Below are 20,745 nucleotides of genomic sequence, written 5' to 3' on the forward strand. Positions count from 1 at the left end.
TATCAGTGTCAGTTATGAAGCCTCAACCAGGACAATGTGAGCGTTGCACAATTATATATCGTATTCCAAGACCATGGGTGACCTGATGTCATTTACTTCCATGCAAGCAACATGATCAATATTACTTATACAGCCTTTGCGATTGAAACAAGTATGGGCCAGTGTAACTTTAGCTTCAGGACACATCTCGGAATTTTCTTTCGTGAGAGGCATCCTTCAATTACAAAGAACAGTTTGTACGAGACTAGTATGCTGCACACGGTGCCAACATTAATGTCGGATTTGTTAAAAAAGGTACCATGGCGTTGTTCAACAGAGCATTTTAACTCATCAACGGCAAGCACATCGTTGCAATTCTTAAAAATGTCGATGTTGATGAGACGTGCATATGATCAGCAAATACATTGTAGAACAGCCTGAGCATATCAAATACACTATTGACGTCGACAATGCTATTGCGGTACCTGGATACATTATTGTTAACAACGGACTTACTCAACGTTGTGCCCAGCTTATCGTGCGCGGAGAGTTGTCCTGCGCGATTCCGCTTCACACATATTCGGCTTTTGTTGAAACTTTCAGAAAGCTATTTAAACACAAAATAACATTAAACAGACAGAGCAATGCTAATACTACTATTAGGCGTGATGGTTTCACCGTTCATAAATCACTGTAAAGTTGTAATATCCAAATTTACACTTTAGATGCCATCACTACGTCCATCAGCGGCCATAGATTCACATTTAACATCATTTATGGGGTCTTGTGGATATTCTATAAACTGGTTTCTCCCGACAATCACAGGCTTACACCACAGCATCACTCAGTGAGAATTCTCAAGTCAATTAAATACTCATTAAGGTGTCAGTGTGCCACGGTACGTGTATTTAGTTAAAATGGTTGAACAATGAACTAGAAAGTTCCATGTTACACTTCTCACTTGGATTGATTGAGGTCTTCCTATGGTTACATGATCACCAAGAAACCAACGAATATGTTGCTCGACGTTGGCACCTATCAGCTCGCTTGTGAGTATCACAGACTGTTTTCCAACCATGACGTTCATAGGTTACATTAATTTATTGCTTTAACCTTGAACTTGTAGGCCTGGTTAAACAATCCGTGGTGGACTTGCATTTTAAAGCACGTGTAGGTCCCGGTGATGTAGGTTATGAATGCATTGATGCACGCCTCTCCGGCAAGACTCTTGCAGTGATTGAGCTGCAGAACGAGAGTTATTAGCACGCCTGTAGAAAATGTATAAACATTTTCATTGAATCTGCTATGCTTCTTAATAACAATGTCCTATCACGAAGAGAAAGTTGATTTTATCCAAAGCAGTTTGTGAAAATAAATACGACATTATTAACGGGTCACATTGAGACTTTATTCGACAAAGTTAACAAAAATAATGTTCGTTTGGTTGACCAAGCACATCTTAATCAGCTTAATGCGGTCACACAAGAAGAACACCACGGTGATCTTAACATTATCTAAGTCAGAGTTGGCAATACATGCAAAAGGCTGGAAGAAGAATATTTCCATTTCGTGCAGCTTTTCAATTGTTGACAGCTGCGACTCCTGTGGTTGCAAAAACGGTTACATTTGTGAGCCCATAGGAACTGTATTTAGCTTGCATTTGAAAAAGCAGATAGGGTATTCATAGCGTCGGGTAAGATAATAAAACAAACTGGAAATTTCATCAATTTTCGTCATGGCCCCAAGAACAGATTGGGTTCATGGTCTTCGGTTTTGGCCTAGCCGCTGACCCATCCATTGCCCCGTTTTGATTTCGTAGCGATGACAAAGACATTCCAGCATTTCAGAGGTGTCCTTGTGCGCAATGAACTTGCACCAATGATTCCTCGCAAGTGTGTAACTGGTATATTCAACCTGGATTCCTCAATAGGATCTTCTACGTATTAGGTCATAAGACCTCGACATACTTTGCATTTTGACTAGTAAGGGCTTTCACCGCCAGGTGAAGTTGTTGATTATATTGTTTTATTTATTCCGGGGTGGTAGATGACAACAATTATTGTATTCAACGATGCCGTTGTAACCTCTGGATGACGGGCCAATATGTGGAGATCTTATTGGTGAAGCGTTGCGTGCACCTCCCAGGAAGCCAGCTTCCTCGGCACCAACACCTCACCTGTTTTTATTTAACAATTACATTTCGAGAAAAAAATGCTTATTGGTATATAAAGGCCCATTGATAAGGACTCTCAACCGCCCGACGACGCGGCCCTCATATGACTCTGGCCAGGTTTACCGCCAAAGGGGATTTAATTTAATTCACTAAATGGGTTGCTGTTGACGTCGAAATTGTGAGTTTTAAAGATCGAACTGTGAAACTACGAGCATCTAAAGCAGACATTCAATTGTTACCAGCGTGCGGAAAAGCTGCTGCAAAGAACATGGCCGGAATCTATGAAATCGGAAAAAGGCAGAGACACTGATATTGTTATGAGTCTATGCTATTAAACAAAGTAATAGAAACAGTGACAGACAACAAGCTTTGCAAAATTCACAAATAATTGATTTAGCTATAATACAAAGTGAAAATGTGAAGAAGAAAAAAAACGTACTGTATTCCAAGACTAACAGACACGAGTCCTAGTAATTTAAAGTCCTGAATACAACTCAGTACAAGTCCCGAAGATATCATAAAACTTAAGGAGATGATGTGTCTGTTATAGCTTATAGAGTGTTGATGTGTCACAAGTCTTTTATTGAATCAGATTAGTATAATTCCAGTTCTGAATTCAGTAAAAATTCCAGTGAATGTCTCTATCCAAGAATTTTATCAGGGTAGGTTTATATCGTCAGAGAAAATAATAATTTGGATTGAATAAATTGAAGAAAGGAACGATTCATCCCAGCTGGACACAACATACTACAACTTGAAATTTCTAGATGTTAAAACATGAGTAAACAAGTCCTCACAATTACAAGATTATATATTTCTCTACTTGACCTCAGGTCACAATTATCATTTTCTAAACAAAACATTACCTAAAGGAAAATAACATAGAATGATCCTGATGTTTACAAAATCTAAACCAAAACCTGGATTACACTCAGGAAATTCAAAAACTTTGACACAAATAAATATAGTTTCTTCTTCTGTTAATAATGTTCCTGATACTAAGCCGATATACAGAGAGAATAATTTAGAAATGTATTAGTTGTTTACGCAAGATGAAAAAAGTCAGTCAGGTCAAGCAGAAATAAACTCAATTTCGGACAAGATCAAGTCCAGCATACATTGTTATATTACAATAGCATGTAATGATTTTTAAAAAAAAATTAACAAGCAAACAATTATATTAAATATACCCAACATTATGTTCATTGCGATTATCCATGTTGATCACGGTAATGTTACAATAAAACAATATGTGGATGAACAAATTATCACCATGCGTAGTACGAACAGATTATCACCGTGCGGAGTACGTTCATGTAGCGTATTTTGAAGAATATTAACCTATCAAGGAAAAGAACATTTATTAATGTAGCAAGCTACCAACTTGTTTTCACTATTGTTAAGGATGTATTTGATAAATCTAAACTTCACATCTTAAAAGCGAACGAGTTCGGATCGTACCTGTTTATCTTAAAGCGTGTGAGATGCAATGACAATAATATTATTAGAAAGGAAGAACATAGTGGCAGACCATTAGTAATGCATATCCTCATAGACGACACTGTGCAGAATATTGTACAGATGCAGCATCAGTACTATTAATTGCTAGAGATGAAATTCCATTCGAAGGACAACGTCTTTCCAAAGGGATAAATAACCGACCTTAACGTTTGTGTTAAGATTCATCATTTTTATACAAGTTATGGAATCTGACCGTGGTGATGAGGATGTGGCATATGTCGTCAGGATTGTTGTATGACCCATTTCAATAGCAATTCTTTATGGGGCGGAACTGGAATAATTTTAATACAACTGCATTCACGAATGCGTTATCTATTCAGAGATTCTTGCAACAGCATACAGTAGTCTCAGTAGGATCAGTAAAATGTATTCCGAAACCAACGAAGATAAAATCAATAGCATAGCCGAATTCGAGATTGTGTTAGCGGACATGTAAAATAACCAACGACTTCGTGCACAGATACGGAATTGAGGTGTTAGCAATCCAAGACAGGTAACTGAGTTACAGACAGCTATAATCGTGTAGCTGTATTTCTTGTTGTTTTTGTTGTTGTTGTAAGGTTTAACGCCATTTTTCAGCACACGATAGGCTATACATGGCGGCCAGTATTAATGGTGGATAAAGAACCCGGGAAAACCCCGGAAAGAACCACCGACCCACGAGAAGCTACTGGCATGCTTTCTCACATACCTACATTGGCTGAATCCGAGACTCGAACCCACGCAGACAGAGGTGAGATGGCAGTGATCCGTAACGGAGAGCGCTTTAGATCACTCGGCCACTCGGGGCCCCAGGTGTATTTCAGTTTAAATCAATCTGATGGCATTTTTGCCAATTTAGTAGCCCGGATGTGTAGTAACATTGATACAAGTTCACCACGAGCTGCTTTATACCTATATAACTCATTCACTCGCTTGTACTATTAAGGAAAGTCATGGGTAATAGAGGCTTTTATTTAAATTAGCAACAATCACGCAAAATCACAATACTTTTACTACTTGATTTAATTAGAACAACATTGATCGAGCGTCAAGGGTGACCTGTCAGTCGCCGTGTCAAGAATCATGATACACTAAATAAAACTAATCGTCAATCTGTCACGGCATGAACAGCCGCCATGTCTTGACTTACACTTATGAGCGGTTTTCCTGTTCTTTTCATTTTAGTATCTAGACCTATAAGCGATTATAAAACAATTCAGTTCAGTAATAGTTTGGTTTTCTTTGGCTTATTAAAATGCCAACTAGCTTAAATCGTGTAAAATTATGTTACAACGTTCTGAAATAATATAATTAGAAAGCTGTACACTAACTTATTTAGCAGCGTCCATTCACTATTTATCTTTCGCCACTACCCCACCAGTTCCAGAAATGCAAACCAAGAGAAAAGATCACAAGCATTTTATCTTGACGATTTATCAGTTCTGGCTGCATCGAGTGTTTTAAATTTTCACTTAAAACTGGATATATTTAAACTAATTACCAACGTTCAAAAGAATCTGTTATAATTTTTAATAGTTTCGATACGTGCATAACCTTTTGTGATTATAATTCATATTGCTTATCTTGGAACTTTGAAATGTTCATGGAAAAATATAAAACATTTTTGTACGAGATTGAAAACATCGTCGCAGCTGGAATTTTCTTGGTTTTAAGCTCTAACTTTGGAGTTAGCCCAATTAAAATGCACAAAACGCAAACGTTATGTTTACTTAAAGATTTACAAAAGAGAAACATTATTCAGTGACGAATGAAGATGAAAGGCATCCATTACTTGCAACATATGACATCAGCCTATTACATTCGACTTGATAATTTAGCTACCTCAATTTTGTGTAAACTTTTGATTCAATATTTTTTCAAGTAAATCACTCAGTTTCATCACATTCATATACAACTTCATTTTTTCGAGATAGAAAGCTGGAGATTAACTTTTAAATCTGGTAAAATCCCACTCAAAGGATGGAAACACAATAATTAATACTCAGTTATGGGAACCGGGATAACGCATGGCCTAGTAGACAAAATATCTTGCCTTCACCGATCATCCCTCTCTTACCTGTCCGCGTGTTTTCTATTCTCTGGATAGGCCAATGTAGGACAGCTTGCCAGTCGCTTCCTGTGGGTCGGTGGTTCTTCCCGAGGTTTCCCATTGTTCTCCCTCAACCAGTTATACTGTGCACCGTGTATAATCCATCTTGCGCTGATAAACGGCTTTGAACCCAAAGCAACAACACCAGCAATTATCCGAACCGAAGGCAAAAATGATCAGGGGAGGTAACCAAACCATTATTTTACAAAAAATTTCGAGCGGAAGTTGTTGCCCGCCTCGCGCTGTAGAGTGTCATACAAGTATATTAAGTAGAATGAATTTTGCTCAAATTAAACTCGTTTAATGTTTTTTCTCGGCTTGAGGACAGAATGATTATCATTACACTAATTCTTGGTCTCTCGACCTTATAAGAAGTCCAGCATAAACACTATGTATTTAATTCCTCTACATATCGCTAATATTTGTACCGAACATATTTATGCGATATATTGAGTGTGTGTGTGTGTGTGAGATTTGGATTTTCAACGTAGCTTTAACAATTTTTCAGTCCTATCGCTACGATGTCTGCAGTGTGGCAGTTTATAGTGATGTTTAGCACTGGGGCATCATGCCGCAGACATGTAGCATAATGTCCCACCCAGTCACATTATCCTGACACCAAGCCGACCAATCCTAACACTAACCTCTTAATGCTGAGCGCCAAGCGAGGCAGCTGTTTGTATCATTTTTGTAAGTCTTTGGAATGACTCGGCCTGGGATCGAACCCACGACCTCCCGCATCCGAGGCGGACGCTCTAACCACTAGGCCACCGGAGCGGTACGATATATTGAGGTAGAATACAAACGAGTGTCTACCTTCATTGGCAGTCACCAAAATAATTCTCCCCATTTCGTACAGCATTGTTTTTCTTGTTATATATAATGCAGTAGCTCGCGACAAGCCTTCAATATTGGTGCACGACATGACAAAAGCATGACACGCCTGACTCGAAAATCTTCACATGACTGACAGGTAAACTTTTACAAGCCTGACAGGAACATCGTGACATGACTGAGGAATCAACTTAATCTATGATGGTGTTAAATAAGTGATAAAAAAGGACGAGAAGCTTTGTCAAATTCAAGAAATAATTAATTTCCATAGAAGTGAATATGTACAAAACATAACTTATTGTATCGCGGATTAAATCCCAAATAATCATAGAATTATGGACACGTGTCTTAATAATTAATTTCTGAATAGCCTTGTTTGAAACCCAAATTAAGTCCAACGCTGAAAATGTTGATGTGTAAATGATGCCTCGTAAATTGTTTATGTACCAACTGGATCACAATAATACAATCCAAGAATTTAATCCTGATTTGAAATTTCGCTCTAAATTCAAATCTCTTTTAAGAATATTACGAGAGCACTTTCGTATTTCCAGAGAAGAAATGATCTGAATCATTCCAAATCACGTTCTGTACACAGCAAATAATTTGTTTCTGCTCAGATTTTAAAGCATGAACTAATAATTATTTCAGTAACAAGATCACCTAATGAAACGTTTCAATCTGGAAGATTATAAATGTTTATAAGATAAAATGTTAGTTATAATTAGAAGATCTTTTACAAAATTTATCATATGAGACCATACATATGTCAGATATGCCATTTAGATTGTTGGGGAATTCCCAAAACCTAGACGCAGACCCAAATAAACATGTTTACCTTTATTAATAATGATCCTAATATAAAACCCATAACAATTTATTGGTTGTTTACTGAATTTTAAAAAAGAAACCAACAATTCAGGTCAAATAGAAAATGCTCTTTGATTTTGGACAAGATTCAGTCCAACATGCAATGCTCCATTACACCAGACTAAGGTAAATAAATAAATCTAACTTGCAAATAAAGCAAATTAAACGTACATAACAAAATATAGGAATCTCTTTGAATTTGCCGTAATAAGAAACAAGCAGGGAGTTGTATTTTAGTTCAAGAAATCTTCGACCTAAGGGATCATAAAATATATTGCTCCCTAATAAATTAATGACATTTCTATAGTAAAAATTTCATTAAAGAACTTGATTGTCAAATATTTCCATATTAAAGGGCACATATACAAACGCATATATATATATATATATATATATATATATATATATATATATATATATATATATATATATATATATATATATATATATATATACTAATAAAGGAAGACACTCATAAATGCTTCTTCACTAGATTTATGTTTCTACACTTCTCTCATTAAATCATTTTTCGTTGTGAAGGTCTCAGTCAATTAAAGAATAATTCTCCAAACATTCTTGGAGGTACTCACACATCCTACCCAAATCAATAGTTCTGCATTCCACCCCTATCCCATGATGGAAATGAGTTTATAGTCACCGACACAGATGTCCCACATCCTAACCCTGTCCCATGAAATAAATGAAAGTATTGTCAAATACGCAGTATAACATTTGGTGAAAAAGTTAAGACTACAGTGATTGGTCAGCACGAATATGTTCTAATAATCAATATATATGCCACGTTTCTTTGCAATCAGCTACTACAGTAGACACATCCATAACATCCTACCATGCACTGCATTCAGCACTTTTTTACACAGAGCATAACAAAGCAAGAGATCAGACAGATTTGTCAGAATGTACATCTTCAAATGCTGACTGCACACGTGCCAAATGCGTTAGCAACCATTAGGAAACTGAAAACCATTCGCGCTCGCAAGGATCGGCCCCACTGTCTAAACGAAGATAACTCTAAAAGAAATACGACAGTGTGATTTATCAAAATGCATATGCTCCGGTGATGACCATACTTTCCAATTTGGATGGCAATGCATCAAACACTCTCTGACTAGCTGCGCCAAAGAGATGGTGTCGTACACTGAATGATAAAAAGGGCAATAACTCTAACAAACATGCGGATGCAAAGTTATTCGTCGATATGCGCATGTTCAGGTGATGATCCTAATATATTTAAATGGCATTCCACGAATACCTACCTCACTTACAACAGATTATCTTAAATTAAACACGCACTAACTCTGACAAATATTGCGGGAGCAATGTTTGGTCAAAAGCGTATCAACTGGTGATGGAGATACTATTTATCAATACCCATGACAATGCTGCAAAACCTGCAGGATTGTGTGTGGTAAACTGATTGTTGGATGTCGCAAGACAAAAAACTGTAAGTAGGCAAACAAATACAGGTGGACGAACAAGATTTTTCTATATACGCTTTACGAGACGAAGCCCGTATTCAGTACCAAGGATCATGCCAATCCATCTAAAACTGCGGAACGTGTTGCGCTAACAAGGTTGCGCCAGATGGAGAGGTAACCATACATAAGGGTTGCTAGTCACATTCACATGCATATCAACATAGGTATAAACTATAAATAGGCGCATGAATATAAATGTACTATGTTAGTTTTGGGAACAAAGGAAAGACAACGTCTCATATAATCTTGTTTTTGTATAAATATATCAAGTTCAGTTTCATTAGCATAGTATAAACGTTCTGTAATTGATCGAAAACTAATTCTTATCCATGCATCTTAACCAGAGATTGAAGAGAATTTGAGCTGGCCATAAATTCAGACAAGTCAATATTGCCATCATCTGAAATAAATAAATAAATAAATAAATAAATAAATAAATATATATATATATATATATATATATATATATATATATATATATATATATATATATATATATATATATATATATATATATATATACAACCAAAAACTATTATAACAAATAACCCGAACAAGATCAATCGCTATTAAAAATATATTGTGCAGTTTGGTGCGGAGACTGTTGAAATGATGTCGACAGAATGGATATCGTAACATTAACACCTCGTAAGCTTTATAAATAAATGCGCTTTGAAAAGTATTGATACATATTTCGTTTCAAAAGAGAGCGAGATTATGAACTGTACTTACTGTTTGAATCAAAAAGACTGAATAAAGACTGCAGTTCACTTCTGTTCAAATACGTATCAGTTGGTCTGACGTCAATGAATCCGAAGATCATTGTTGCCGTTGAGCTTGGTACAAGTTTTAACTTATCCATGACAAAAGCCATCTCCTGTACGGATATGAGACCATCCTCTGGAAATGAATAATAAAAAAACATTGATGTCTTTGTATCTACTAACTACACTTAGAAGTCACTTATACCGCTAGTTGTTCGTCTATCATTCATGGTGAGCCTGTAAATCTCTTGTCAACACTTTCATAATTTTCCTCAGTACTGTAAAATACAATTCAAGCATGTTTCTTAGCTGCAGCACCGGTGTCAATTTTCCCCAAGCTAACACAACTGAAGCCAATTAAACTGTCAAGTACGACCGATGGTGCTAACATGGAAGAACATTTAAATGACATTTCTCAAACCCTGATCAATATAATTTGAATAAATTTGTTATAAATCATCTAGGCATTGCTGTTTTCATCCTGACAACACATGTAACGAATCCGATCCATATTCAAATAAGATTGTCATGGTTATAGATGGACTATTTTTTACACGTCTTCTTCTCCAATCCGACCTAGTGGTTAGAGCGTCAGCATTGAAAGCGGGAGGTCGTGGGTTTGAACCCCGGCCGAGCCATGCCAGAGACTTACCAAACTGGTACTAACGGATGCCTCGCTAGGCGCTCAGAATTAAGATGTTAGTGTTAGGACTGGTCGGCCTGCTGTCAGATTAATGTGACTGGGTGGGACATCATGCCACATGTCTACGTGATGATGCCTCTGTGCTAGACATCACTATAAACTGCCACATTGCAGACATCGTAGCGATATGACTGAACAATTATTAAAGCTATGGTTCAAAATCCTAATCATTCATACACTTATCGAATCCATTAAATATCAATGCAACTACATTCGATAAAATGTATTATGGTATCAAGGGGATGCAGGTTTGTAAATGATGCCGATGAGAGAGAGAGAGAGAGAGAGAGAGAGAGAGAGAGAGAGAGAGGGGGGGGGGATTTACATGCATTGATTGATTGCAAAGGATATAAAGAAGCCGCTGAATCGTGAGGAAACAGACGGATAGACATACAAACAGATAAAGCTTGAGATAGAGGTATACTAACTGTTGCTATCAGATTGCATAATCGCTTTCTCGAATTCATGGTATGTGATCCTATTATCCTGTAGGATGAGACGATCCATGAACGAAAACACGGTTTGGACATTTTGTTGAAAAGGTCGTCCAGTTATTGTTGATGTTCGGCCGGGTTGAGAACATCCAAAACTATAAAACAACAAGAAGGACAAATTGTTTTTTTAAATATTAACTTGGACATCTTCAACAATGATAATTCATTCTTTAGTGGTCCTACCGTTGTTAAATTTTTTACAATGTTTATTGAGTGAAAACGATTTTGAAGAGGAGATTATATACATTACCTTGTGATCCCGTGCCCTAATCTCTCATTAGATTGTCTGGTAGGACTTTGAAAGAGATGTACAATAGTTCAAAGCCTATAAAGGAAATATTTTAGAACAAAAGCGTATATTGTGTATAATTAATCCTTACTTATTATATCTGATCTATAATGTGCTCGATTTTCGTTTCCGCGTACAGTTTTACGCTAGAGTGGTTTAATTACGTCCCATGTTATTTCCAAATATTGAGTTCGGTTCATCCCATGCTGCACGAGCGAAGAGCATGCGATGAGAAACCTGATATACTTTAAGCTCACTGGTCATTGAATGGACCATAATCACGGTACTTATCGACTGGTAGACCGTAACATTATAACACGAAAGGTATTGTTTACTTTACGTAAAATCTTTAGCTGTCTAGTTCCTTATATCATATTCATTTATGTCAGTATAATGCAATAGATTTGTTTGATATATTGGATGTTCCAGTATTTATTCTAAATATTACTGATATCAGACTTATGTCGTGTAACGCCATGTTATTTGATGCAATATAGTCTGTTTTCAAGCTCACTTTTTATCGTTGTTGTTGTAATGGGGTTTAACGCCATTTTTCAGCATAAGATAAGCTAAACATGGCGGCCAGTATTAATGGTGGAGGAAAAACCAGGTAAAGCCCTGGAAAGAACCACCGACCCACGAGAAGCTACCGGTAAGCTTTCTCACATACCCACAGGAGCCGAGCCCGAGATTCGAACTCACGCAGACAGACGTGAGTGAGATGGCAGTGATCCGTAACGGTGACCGCTTTCGACCACTCGGCCACCTCTTACCTTTTATCAATGAACAGACGAATTGTAGCTGTTTAAATGCAGCATGCACTAAGGATGAGACAATGTCATAGTCCTGAGAATTCTGGATGACTATTTTTGTCAGATACAGACTGGCATACGAACATGGTAATTATGATAATCCTGTAGAGCAGTCCAGAAGAATGAATGTACTAATGGCCAAGTCCATGTATGCCATGCGTGTAACGCGCATCGTTGCATTTGTACATGACCGTATAGCCAGTATTACACGGTTTAAGTCCTATTTTCAGCTGTCTTTGGAGGTGTGACCATGTGTCTGATTTTAGTGTTATTTCTTTAGCTGTTGAGCTAACAGCTTGTATGCAGAGTCGATGGGTTGTTGTTTAACCTGTGATGTGGTCGGTGGTCACATTGGCTCCGAGGAAGGTCATCTCGTGTTGAGGGTTCTTGTTTCGGGACCATTTTTTAAAAATACAAAGATTCAGGCAAAAAGTGACAGTATTTATATTAAAAAAATCTGAAATATATGTAACAGTTAATTGTTAAATACCTAGATGCATACAACATGGAATACTGCATTCCCGTTTGACATTCCGGAAATGATTAATAACGAGAATAATTATTACTGTCGTGCAAAATATAAACAAATGACAATACGCAAGACCCGAATTATACAATGTGGTCTTGTATTCAACACATTACATACAGTTTTGCGATTGGAAATGTCTTATGACGTCACCGACAGCCATACTAGCAGTATGGCAGATTTACTAATTTTATACGGTGTAAGGCAGTTAAAAAAAAAATGACGGGAATCTCAAGGTCATTTGAGACAAAATCACAAAGTATGTCTGGGTCTTATTGTGTATGCAATGTAATGAGTGTGATGTCATGTAAAATCCCGGTTAATTTGGCCGAGTTTCCTTGTGCAAGGAATCGTCATCTAAAAGCCTGCAAATGCAACAAGAAACCAGCGATGTAAAGCAAGCCGGACCGTTCCCGAGTTCTCCTTCCCAATAATGACAGCCAACCATTCAACTGTAGGGACCTTTATGGACCCACAGATTGAGGCCAAACTATCAGGGTTCCTTGAATCCATAAAAGCCTGGGGGAGGTGGCACCATCCCCTTCCCCAGGAACAACTAGCAGGTTGCGGTGCAGTCAGAAAAAAGTGGCACATGCACAATTGTGCGCACGCCACTATAATTAAACTCAACAACAGATCTAAAAGCCTTTGATTTGGGAGTCTGTAGGTCCAAGTTCATTCCGCATAAGTACACTTCGGAAATATTTGAATGACTTTTCCGTATTGAGTATATCAAAACTGGTTAGCAACGAGGCATTGCGAGTTGAATCTGAATTTGTCGTACTCCTTTATATATGTTTGGATATCTATATGTGGGATCTTTCCATTTAAAGCTACCATCATTGCCTAAATCAACCGCTTATTGATATCGCGATAGATGATGTACGAGTGTGGGACATCGGAGTCATATTCGTCCACGTTTTAATATTTTGCACGAACATAGCTTTGGCATGGCATCAAATTCACACTACGGATTGCTCTTCCAGGAACAAAATCCTGAAATATACCGGTAACAGCTCAAGTTCTTATTTTGATTGTAACACTAGAGCGTCTCAAGATATTCCAAGTGATTTTAATTAATGTGCGGGGTCTTAGAATTTCACCCGCACAGCGGCATCAATGAAAGGTCTCAAAATATCAATGAGTAACAAAATGTGTGTTTCCAAATAGTCACTCATGTTTCTGCAACCGAACACAGATCAAACGTTGTTCTCCTGCTCGTATTCTTTTTCCGGAAATGCCCTCTCTAGACATTGGTGAATAGAAGTCCCTTTTGGGTGGCAAAATGTGTCTGATCATAAAATTTCCAATCCGCTCATGTAATTTTAAGGATGCGACCAGTTTGCTGGGGAATTTAACCGAATGTTTCATTAGCGTCCCAGTCGTATTGACTAGTGATTTCGAATAAAAAATTACCATCAGCTGCAAGGTTATTTACTGGTATTTCCAGGCTAGAATTCATAAGCTGTATCAAGACAATGAATTGTAGTTGGCCAACCCCAACCTACATATATTTTTCCATATTATTTGGAATGGTGCTAATCCGTACCTTTGTTCGTATTGCAGATGCATGCATTTGTTGTATGGATACAATGCCCACACATATTACGAAACACTTCAAGAATTTTTTTTATTATTTGGTTTGATTTGCAACCGCAAATTGCATGCGTTGCGTGTATCTCCGATCAACGCGCCACACAGACGAATTTTATGTTTTGTACATGGAAGGGTAGTGCAAAAGGAAGAAAGCTTTTGTTCCAAGCGAACATAATAATAGCTATAACAGTGTTAAGTATTTACATAGCATTATAATAGCTATAACAGTGTTAAGTATTTACATAGCATCATAATAGCTATAGCAGTGTTAAGTATTTACATAGCATTATAATAGCTATAGCAGTGTTAAGTATTTACATAGCATTATAATAGCTATAGCAGTGTTAAGTATTTACATAGCATTATAATAGCTATAACAGTGTTAATATTTACATAGCATTATAATAGCTATAACAGTGTTAAGTATTTACATAGCATTATAATAGCTATAACAGTGTTAAGTATTTACATCGCATTATAATAGCTATAGCAGTGTTAAGTATTTACATAGCATTATAATAGCTATAGCAGTGTTAAGTATTTACATAGCATTATAATAGCTATAGCAGTGTTAAGTATTTGCATAGCATTATAATAGCTATAACAGTGCTAAGTATTTACATAGCATTATAATAGCTGTAACAGTGTTAAGTATTTACATAGCATTATAATAGCTATAAGTGTTAAGTATTTACATAGCATTATAATAGCTATAACAGTGTTAAGTATTTACATAGCATTATAATAGTTATAACAGTGTTAAGTATTTACATCGCATTATAATAGCTATAGCATTGTTAAGTATTTACATAGCATTATAATAGCTATAGCAGTGTTAAGTATTTACATAGCAGTATAATAGCTATAGCAGTGTTAAGTATTTACATAGCATTATAATAGCTATAGCAGTGTTAAGTATTTACATAGCATTATAATAGTTATAGCAGTGTTAAGTATTTACATAGCATTATAATAGCTATAGCAGTGTTAAGTATTTACATGTATTCAACTATATGCTAATCCATCAGATGATGTAGCAATGACGGCTGGTCTATCTTCTATTCTGCATTGGACATTTCAATGCACAACAAAAACACAAGGCCTTTGGGGGATTATTAAAAGACACGTTTTAATTTAGGAATGGATTTAAAAGTGTTTTGAATGATTTAATGAACAACACTAATATCTACTGTTGTATACGTTGAGAGAGAGAGAGAGAGAGAGAGAGAGAGAGAGAGAGAACCTCACAAAGCACAGGCAAAGCAATGCAATAAATATGGAAGACATCCTCTGCAACGGACAAAAAAGGAAAAATAATTATTATTAGGCAATGTACAATAGCAACTCATTTTTGAAAACAGAGCGACTTCTTCATGGGTATTTATGTTTTATATCAAGGTGTGTGGATCCAACCATTCCATGGCCTTACACCATTTCGCACAGTTAAAGAATATCTATCTATCTATCTATCTATCTATCTATCTATCTATCTATCTATCTAATATTATATTATATTATATTATATTATATTATATTATATTATATTATATTATATTATATTATATTATATTATATTATATTATATTATATTATATTATATTATATTATATTATATTATATTATATTATATTATATTATATTATATTCTATTATATTATATTATATTAATTTTGCATATTGCCGGTAGTCGAAATATAGTGATTACAATATATATATATATATTTGCAAAGACCCATATTTAAAAATATCCTTGTACTTTCCAAAGGAATTGAACACGCATTAGGTTAAATATTATTTTTTTTTTTACCTTGTCATGCATGTACAATAGAGGTGTACATGATTATTGTTTTTAAAAGAAAGAATAATCGCATATATTTCTTACCTGGTTCGATGAACAGTCACGAATGGTTTTTAAAGCCAGCGATATCGTTCATAGCTCAGTTTATATAGGGTTGTCTTAGACAATGACGTATGGTATATTTGACGGGTTCGTCGTATTAGACCTGTTAGTAGCGCATGCATTATGATTATCCAAGAATTTGTCCAGGTCAAGTACATTACGTTCACATCTATCTATCTATCCACCCCTCCGTCCGTCCGTCCGTCTGTCTATGTATCTATCAATTGTGTGCGCGTGTGTTTGTACGTCTAGAATTTTTAGACTTTCAGACAAGAACCATTGTGCTTCACACATATATTGCAAACTATCTGTCGACGTCATTCGCTAGAGGGAATTGACAACGTACCACCTAATTATTTTTATTTTTTTCTTTCTAAAGTATATATTTTACATCAAGCCATGTTATTTGCTCTTAGTTTGCTGTTTGTTAGGTACTAGACTTGTAACACAATATGTGTGGTTTTGCAAAATTACCGTTGGATAAGCCAAGATCGGTTACAATGGTGTTTTCATGGGCAAGGCAGTGTATTCCTATTAATTCGGCAATGAATAACCTAGTTGTGTTGAACTGCCGTGAAATTGCCAAGAAACAAGCCAACGTACGTCACCAGTTCATTACGAGCATCAAACTGGCTGTACCCATATATGTCACAAATTATTAGTATGCTTATCATCAGAACAAAAAGCATTACAAAATTACTCGTCATGTGTATTGGTCTTAAATCCATACGTATGCTGATACAAACTGGCACGAGGCTTCCAACATTCATTCCAAACGCTGGCTATCAGCATCGCTAGTTGACAGATTGTTTGGTTTTAGATTTTTCAATAACAGTTCAATATTTTCTCATTTATTTATTTTATTGTAATCCAAGAGTGATTGCCTGACGGACTAGTAGTTTTAGAAGCAAGAAATCGACAGATTGCATACTTGTTTGTTTTCTTTCTACCCCTGTGTTTGTTTGTTTTTTTTTTGTTTGCTTATTGGCTGTTTAATTGATTGGTTGGTTGGTGATTCCTCGATTGACATTTCACCTTCTTCATCTACAATGATAGGTGCACTTCAGTGCCATTTTATCCCGGAGTTAGACTGCCGCGACGCATCACGTGAAGTTTAAGACCTTTTTGTCTTGTACGACAGCAACAGAAGAAAAGTCGTTGACTTTGATTGATGTACTGACCAGACACTTTAGTTGCAACCAGCTTTGTTGTCCTTTGGTATTAAACCATCAGAAACATAATGTACAAATCTTGCGTTTCCACGTTAATGTATATGTTCAATATCATTTAATGCATATGTCGCAACAGGCTGACCTATCCCGGTTGAAAGCCGGATCACCTTTTGACCTATCCCGGTTGAACGCCGGATCACCTTTCCTTAAGACTGATGTTTTAATTATGGACCATACTATGTAGCAAATATTGACAGTCCTTTACACATTAACGATACTAGTGAAGCACCAGTTGTCCTAGAAACGATGTAATAAAGAACGAATCAACGATTGCCTTGAGTTATGTCGTTACGAGCTAACGTAAGACATCATGTCTCGACCACCTTGGCATTACGGTGCGCTTTTCACAATACTTGTGTGTGTTTATGTATATGCATGGTATGATAACATCCAGTTAAGAGAACAGAAGAAAAGCTGTATTTGATGATTTGCAATAAAGGATGTTACTAATCTGAAAAGAAGGAGCCTGTCATACATTGTTGGCAACAGGCAGTAGCGTCACAAAGGGACAGCATCGGGTGACACCGTCAGAGGGGTTGACACCAGAATGACAGTCTATACAGATTTTGTACAGGAAGGAGGTACATGTAGGTGACACCATGAGTTACCGCACTAGGTGACGCCAACCCTAGTTTCGCGACTGGAAAGAGTCTTTACTTTCTTTGTTTTTACATGATGATTTTGTTGAATTGAAATGAGAATGATTCTAAAAACAACACAAATATTATACTAACAGTCGTCATATCCGGATTAAACGTATCTTAGGGGAAAATGCTCTTTAATACGTATGAATCTATCATTATTGTCGAGTCTGTGCATTTGTCATGATTTGTGAATTACTTGTGTCTTTGGATTATTACCAAGGAGCTGCCTAATAGTTACTGTTCACGTCATTAGATCAAAGAAATAATTCTCAGTACTGTTTTTGTTTTTAAACCTGTGGTTAATAGCTTAAATATTGATGGGGGGGGGGGTCGAGTGGCCGAGTGGTCTAAAGTTCCGTATCACTGCCATCTCACCTCTGTCTGCGTGGGTTCGAGTCCAAGGCTGGGCTAGCGTGGATACGTGGGAAAGCCTGTCAGTAGCTTCTCGTGGGTCGGTGGTTCTTCCCTGGGTTTTCCAGGGTTCTTCCTCCACCAGTTATACTGGCCGCCATGTATAGCCTATCTTATGCTGAAAAATGGCTTTAAACCCTAGAACAACAAAAAAATAAAATATTGATGCATTGTGCATGTACATACATTTTAAGCTAGATGATGCACTAGCTTCATACAATGTAAACTTTCCTTGTTGCTACCAATCTCAGCTGACTCTAAATTCTCAAATCCGTTTGTTGAGCTGTTATGGTAAAACTAATTTGCACTGGGAGTAAAGGTATAGGATTCTAAGTCTTCCTATACTGGCTGGTGCTCAAAGTCCTTAGGGATGCATATTATTATTGTACTAATGCGATCTGGATTGCTAGATCACGTTGTTATTGTTGTGGGGTTTAACGCCATTTTTCAGCACACGATAGGCTATACATGGCGGCCAGTATTAATGGTGGGGGAAGAACCCGGGAAAACCCTGGAAAGAACCACCGACCCACGAGAAGCTACTGGCATGCTTTCTCACATACACACATTGGCTAAATCCGAGACTCGAACCGGCGCAGACAGAGGTGAGATGGCAGTGATCCGTAACGGAGAGCGCTTTAGACCACTTGACCACTCGGGGCCCCTATATTACGTTAAGTTGTCAGCATTGGAAAATAGTAATGATTACTAGATGTATTTTATGACGCTGACAACTGAACATGATCTAGCAATCAAGACTGAATTATTACGATAACGATTGTTACATGCCTATCAATTTTCATACAATTTAATAAACTCACAATACGAAACTGACAAACAAAAGAAATAGCATAACGTTTCAACGTTTTTAATTTTAACTTCCTCTTAAATCGCGACCGAATTACACACTGATCAGCGGATATAGTTATGGATATCGGAGACCATGATCGAAGCGTGTGATATAACATTTGTTCACTTTCACTACCATTTGGTTAGTAACACGAATTCTTCGGCGTATGGGTATATCATGTCCATATATGCGATTTACAGTTATTGCGCTGTTGGCAAATTTTGCATCAGAGACTATTTCACTCACCTGTTGACTCTGAAGTCTCCCTCCGTTCGAGGCTCCAATGGGGACTTTCATGGTAATGATATCAATATTTTGAGTTATTTACAACGGAATTGGACAAATTATTCCCAATTAATGATACAAATTTGTTACTGAGAATGTTACGAATTTCGTCTAACAGCTCCGGTGGCCTAGTGGTTAGAGCGTTCGCTCCGGATGTGGGAGGTTGTGGGTTCGAACCCCGGCCGCGTCATATCAAAGACTTATAAAACTGGTACTAACGGCACCCTCGCTAGGTGCTTAGCATTAAGAGGTTCGTGTTAGGACCGGTCGGCCTGGTGTCAGGATACTGTGTCTGGGTGGGATTTCATGCTCCATGTCTGCGGCATGAAGTTTCAGCGCTACACATCACTTTAAACTGCGACATTGCAGACATCGTAGCGATATGACTGGAAAATTGTTAAAGCTAATTTAAAAATCAGAGATGCAGACACATAGTATTTTCCTTTTGGTTGTGACGTGAGACTACGTCATAGAAATTTACTCATTTTAATTGTAACCGGTAACTTAAGTGATATGGAATCTGAAAATGAGTATCGTGTTTACTACTTCTAGTAAATGATGCTAAATTCTGATACTTTCTTTAGTAAGTAAAATAAATAATAAATGTCGGACTGTCATTTATAATCAGTTTCTGTTTGTCACAGATTGGCACGTATACCGAGTTTTCAAGTAGCACCGCTCCGTTGGCCTAGATGGTTCGAGCGTCCGCATCGGATGCGGGAGGTCGCGGGTTAGAATTATACCAAAGACTTAAAAAATGATAATAACAGCCGCCTCGCTAGACGCTCAGCATTATGAGGTAAGTTATGACTAGTCGGCCTGGTGTCAGGATAATGTGACTCGGTGGAACATCATGCTATATGTCTGCGGCATGATGCCCCAGCACTAGACATCACTAAAAAAAAAATTGCCACACTGCAGACATCGTAGCGATAGGACTTGAAAAATTGTTAAAGCTACGTTAAAAATCCTAATCACACACACACACACACACACACACACACACACACACACACACACTTCAAGTAGCAGCTACCTTTGGCTTGCTTATAAAATATTTTCCTACAAAATGTAAATATTTTGACAAGAAGACGAGATATAGATTTTCAACTTCATGGTATAAGTAAGCATCTAGGGTGGGTGGGTAGACGGGACGGAGTAATGAATGAGTGCGAAACAATAGGAACGTTTCCTGTCTCAAGTTTTCATGTATAGATTTGTTTTCATTGTGAACGTTAGGTCGTCTGAAATGACACCGGTAAATTTCACAA

At 37.0% G+C, this 20,745-nt stretch overlaps 2 protein-coding genes across 2 annotated transcripts in view; one reads left to right on the forward strand and one right to left on the reverse strand.

The window, feature by feature from the left end:
* Positions 1-9,204: 9,204 nt before the first annotated feature.
* LOC149777869 (uncharacterized) lies at positions 9,205-16,054 on the reverse strand. Its single transcript, XM_089938973.1, has 4 exons — positions 16,035-16,054; positions 10,864-11,024; positions 9,701-9,868; positions 9,205-9,368 (listed from the first exon to the last, which is right to left on the reverse strand). Exons 2-4 carry the CDS (start codon positions 10,940-10,942, stop codon positions 9,292-9,294), a joined length of 324 nt encoding a protein of 107 aa, XP_089795099.1. The 5' UTR covers positions 10,943-11,024; positions 16,035-16,054; the 3' UTR covers positions 9,205-9,291.
* LOC149777870 (uncharacterized) overlaps positions 11,360-20,745 on the forward strand; it is a 77,252-nt gene continuing 67,866 nt past the window's right edge. The window contains exon 1 of the mRNA XM_089938970.1: positions 11,360-11,542. The gene's annotated coding sequence lies outside the window, so the exon portion shown is untranslated. The remainder of the gene's footprint in view (positions 11,543-20,745) is intronic.

This window comes from Sinohyriopsis cumingii, chromosome 17, assembly GCF_028554795.1.
Source record: "Sinohyriopsis cumingii isolate HCF-2022 chromosome 17, ASM2855479v2, whole genome shotgun sequence".
Lineage (NCBI taxonomy): Eukaryota > Metazoa > Mollusca > Bivalvia > Unionida > Unionidae > Sinohyriopsis > Sinohyriopsis cumingii.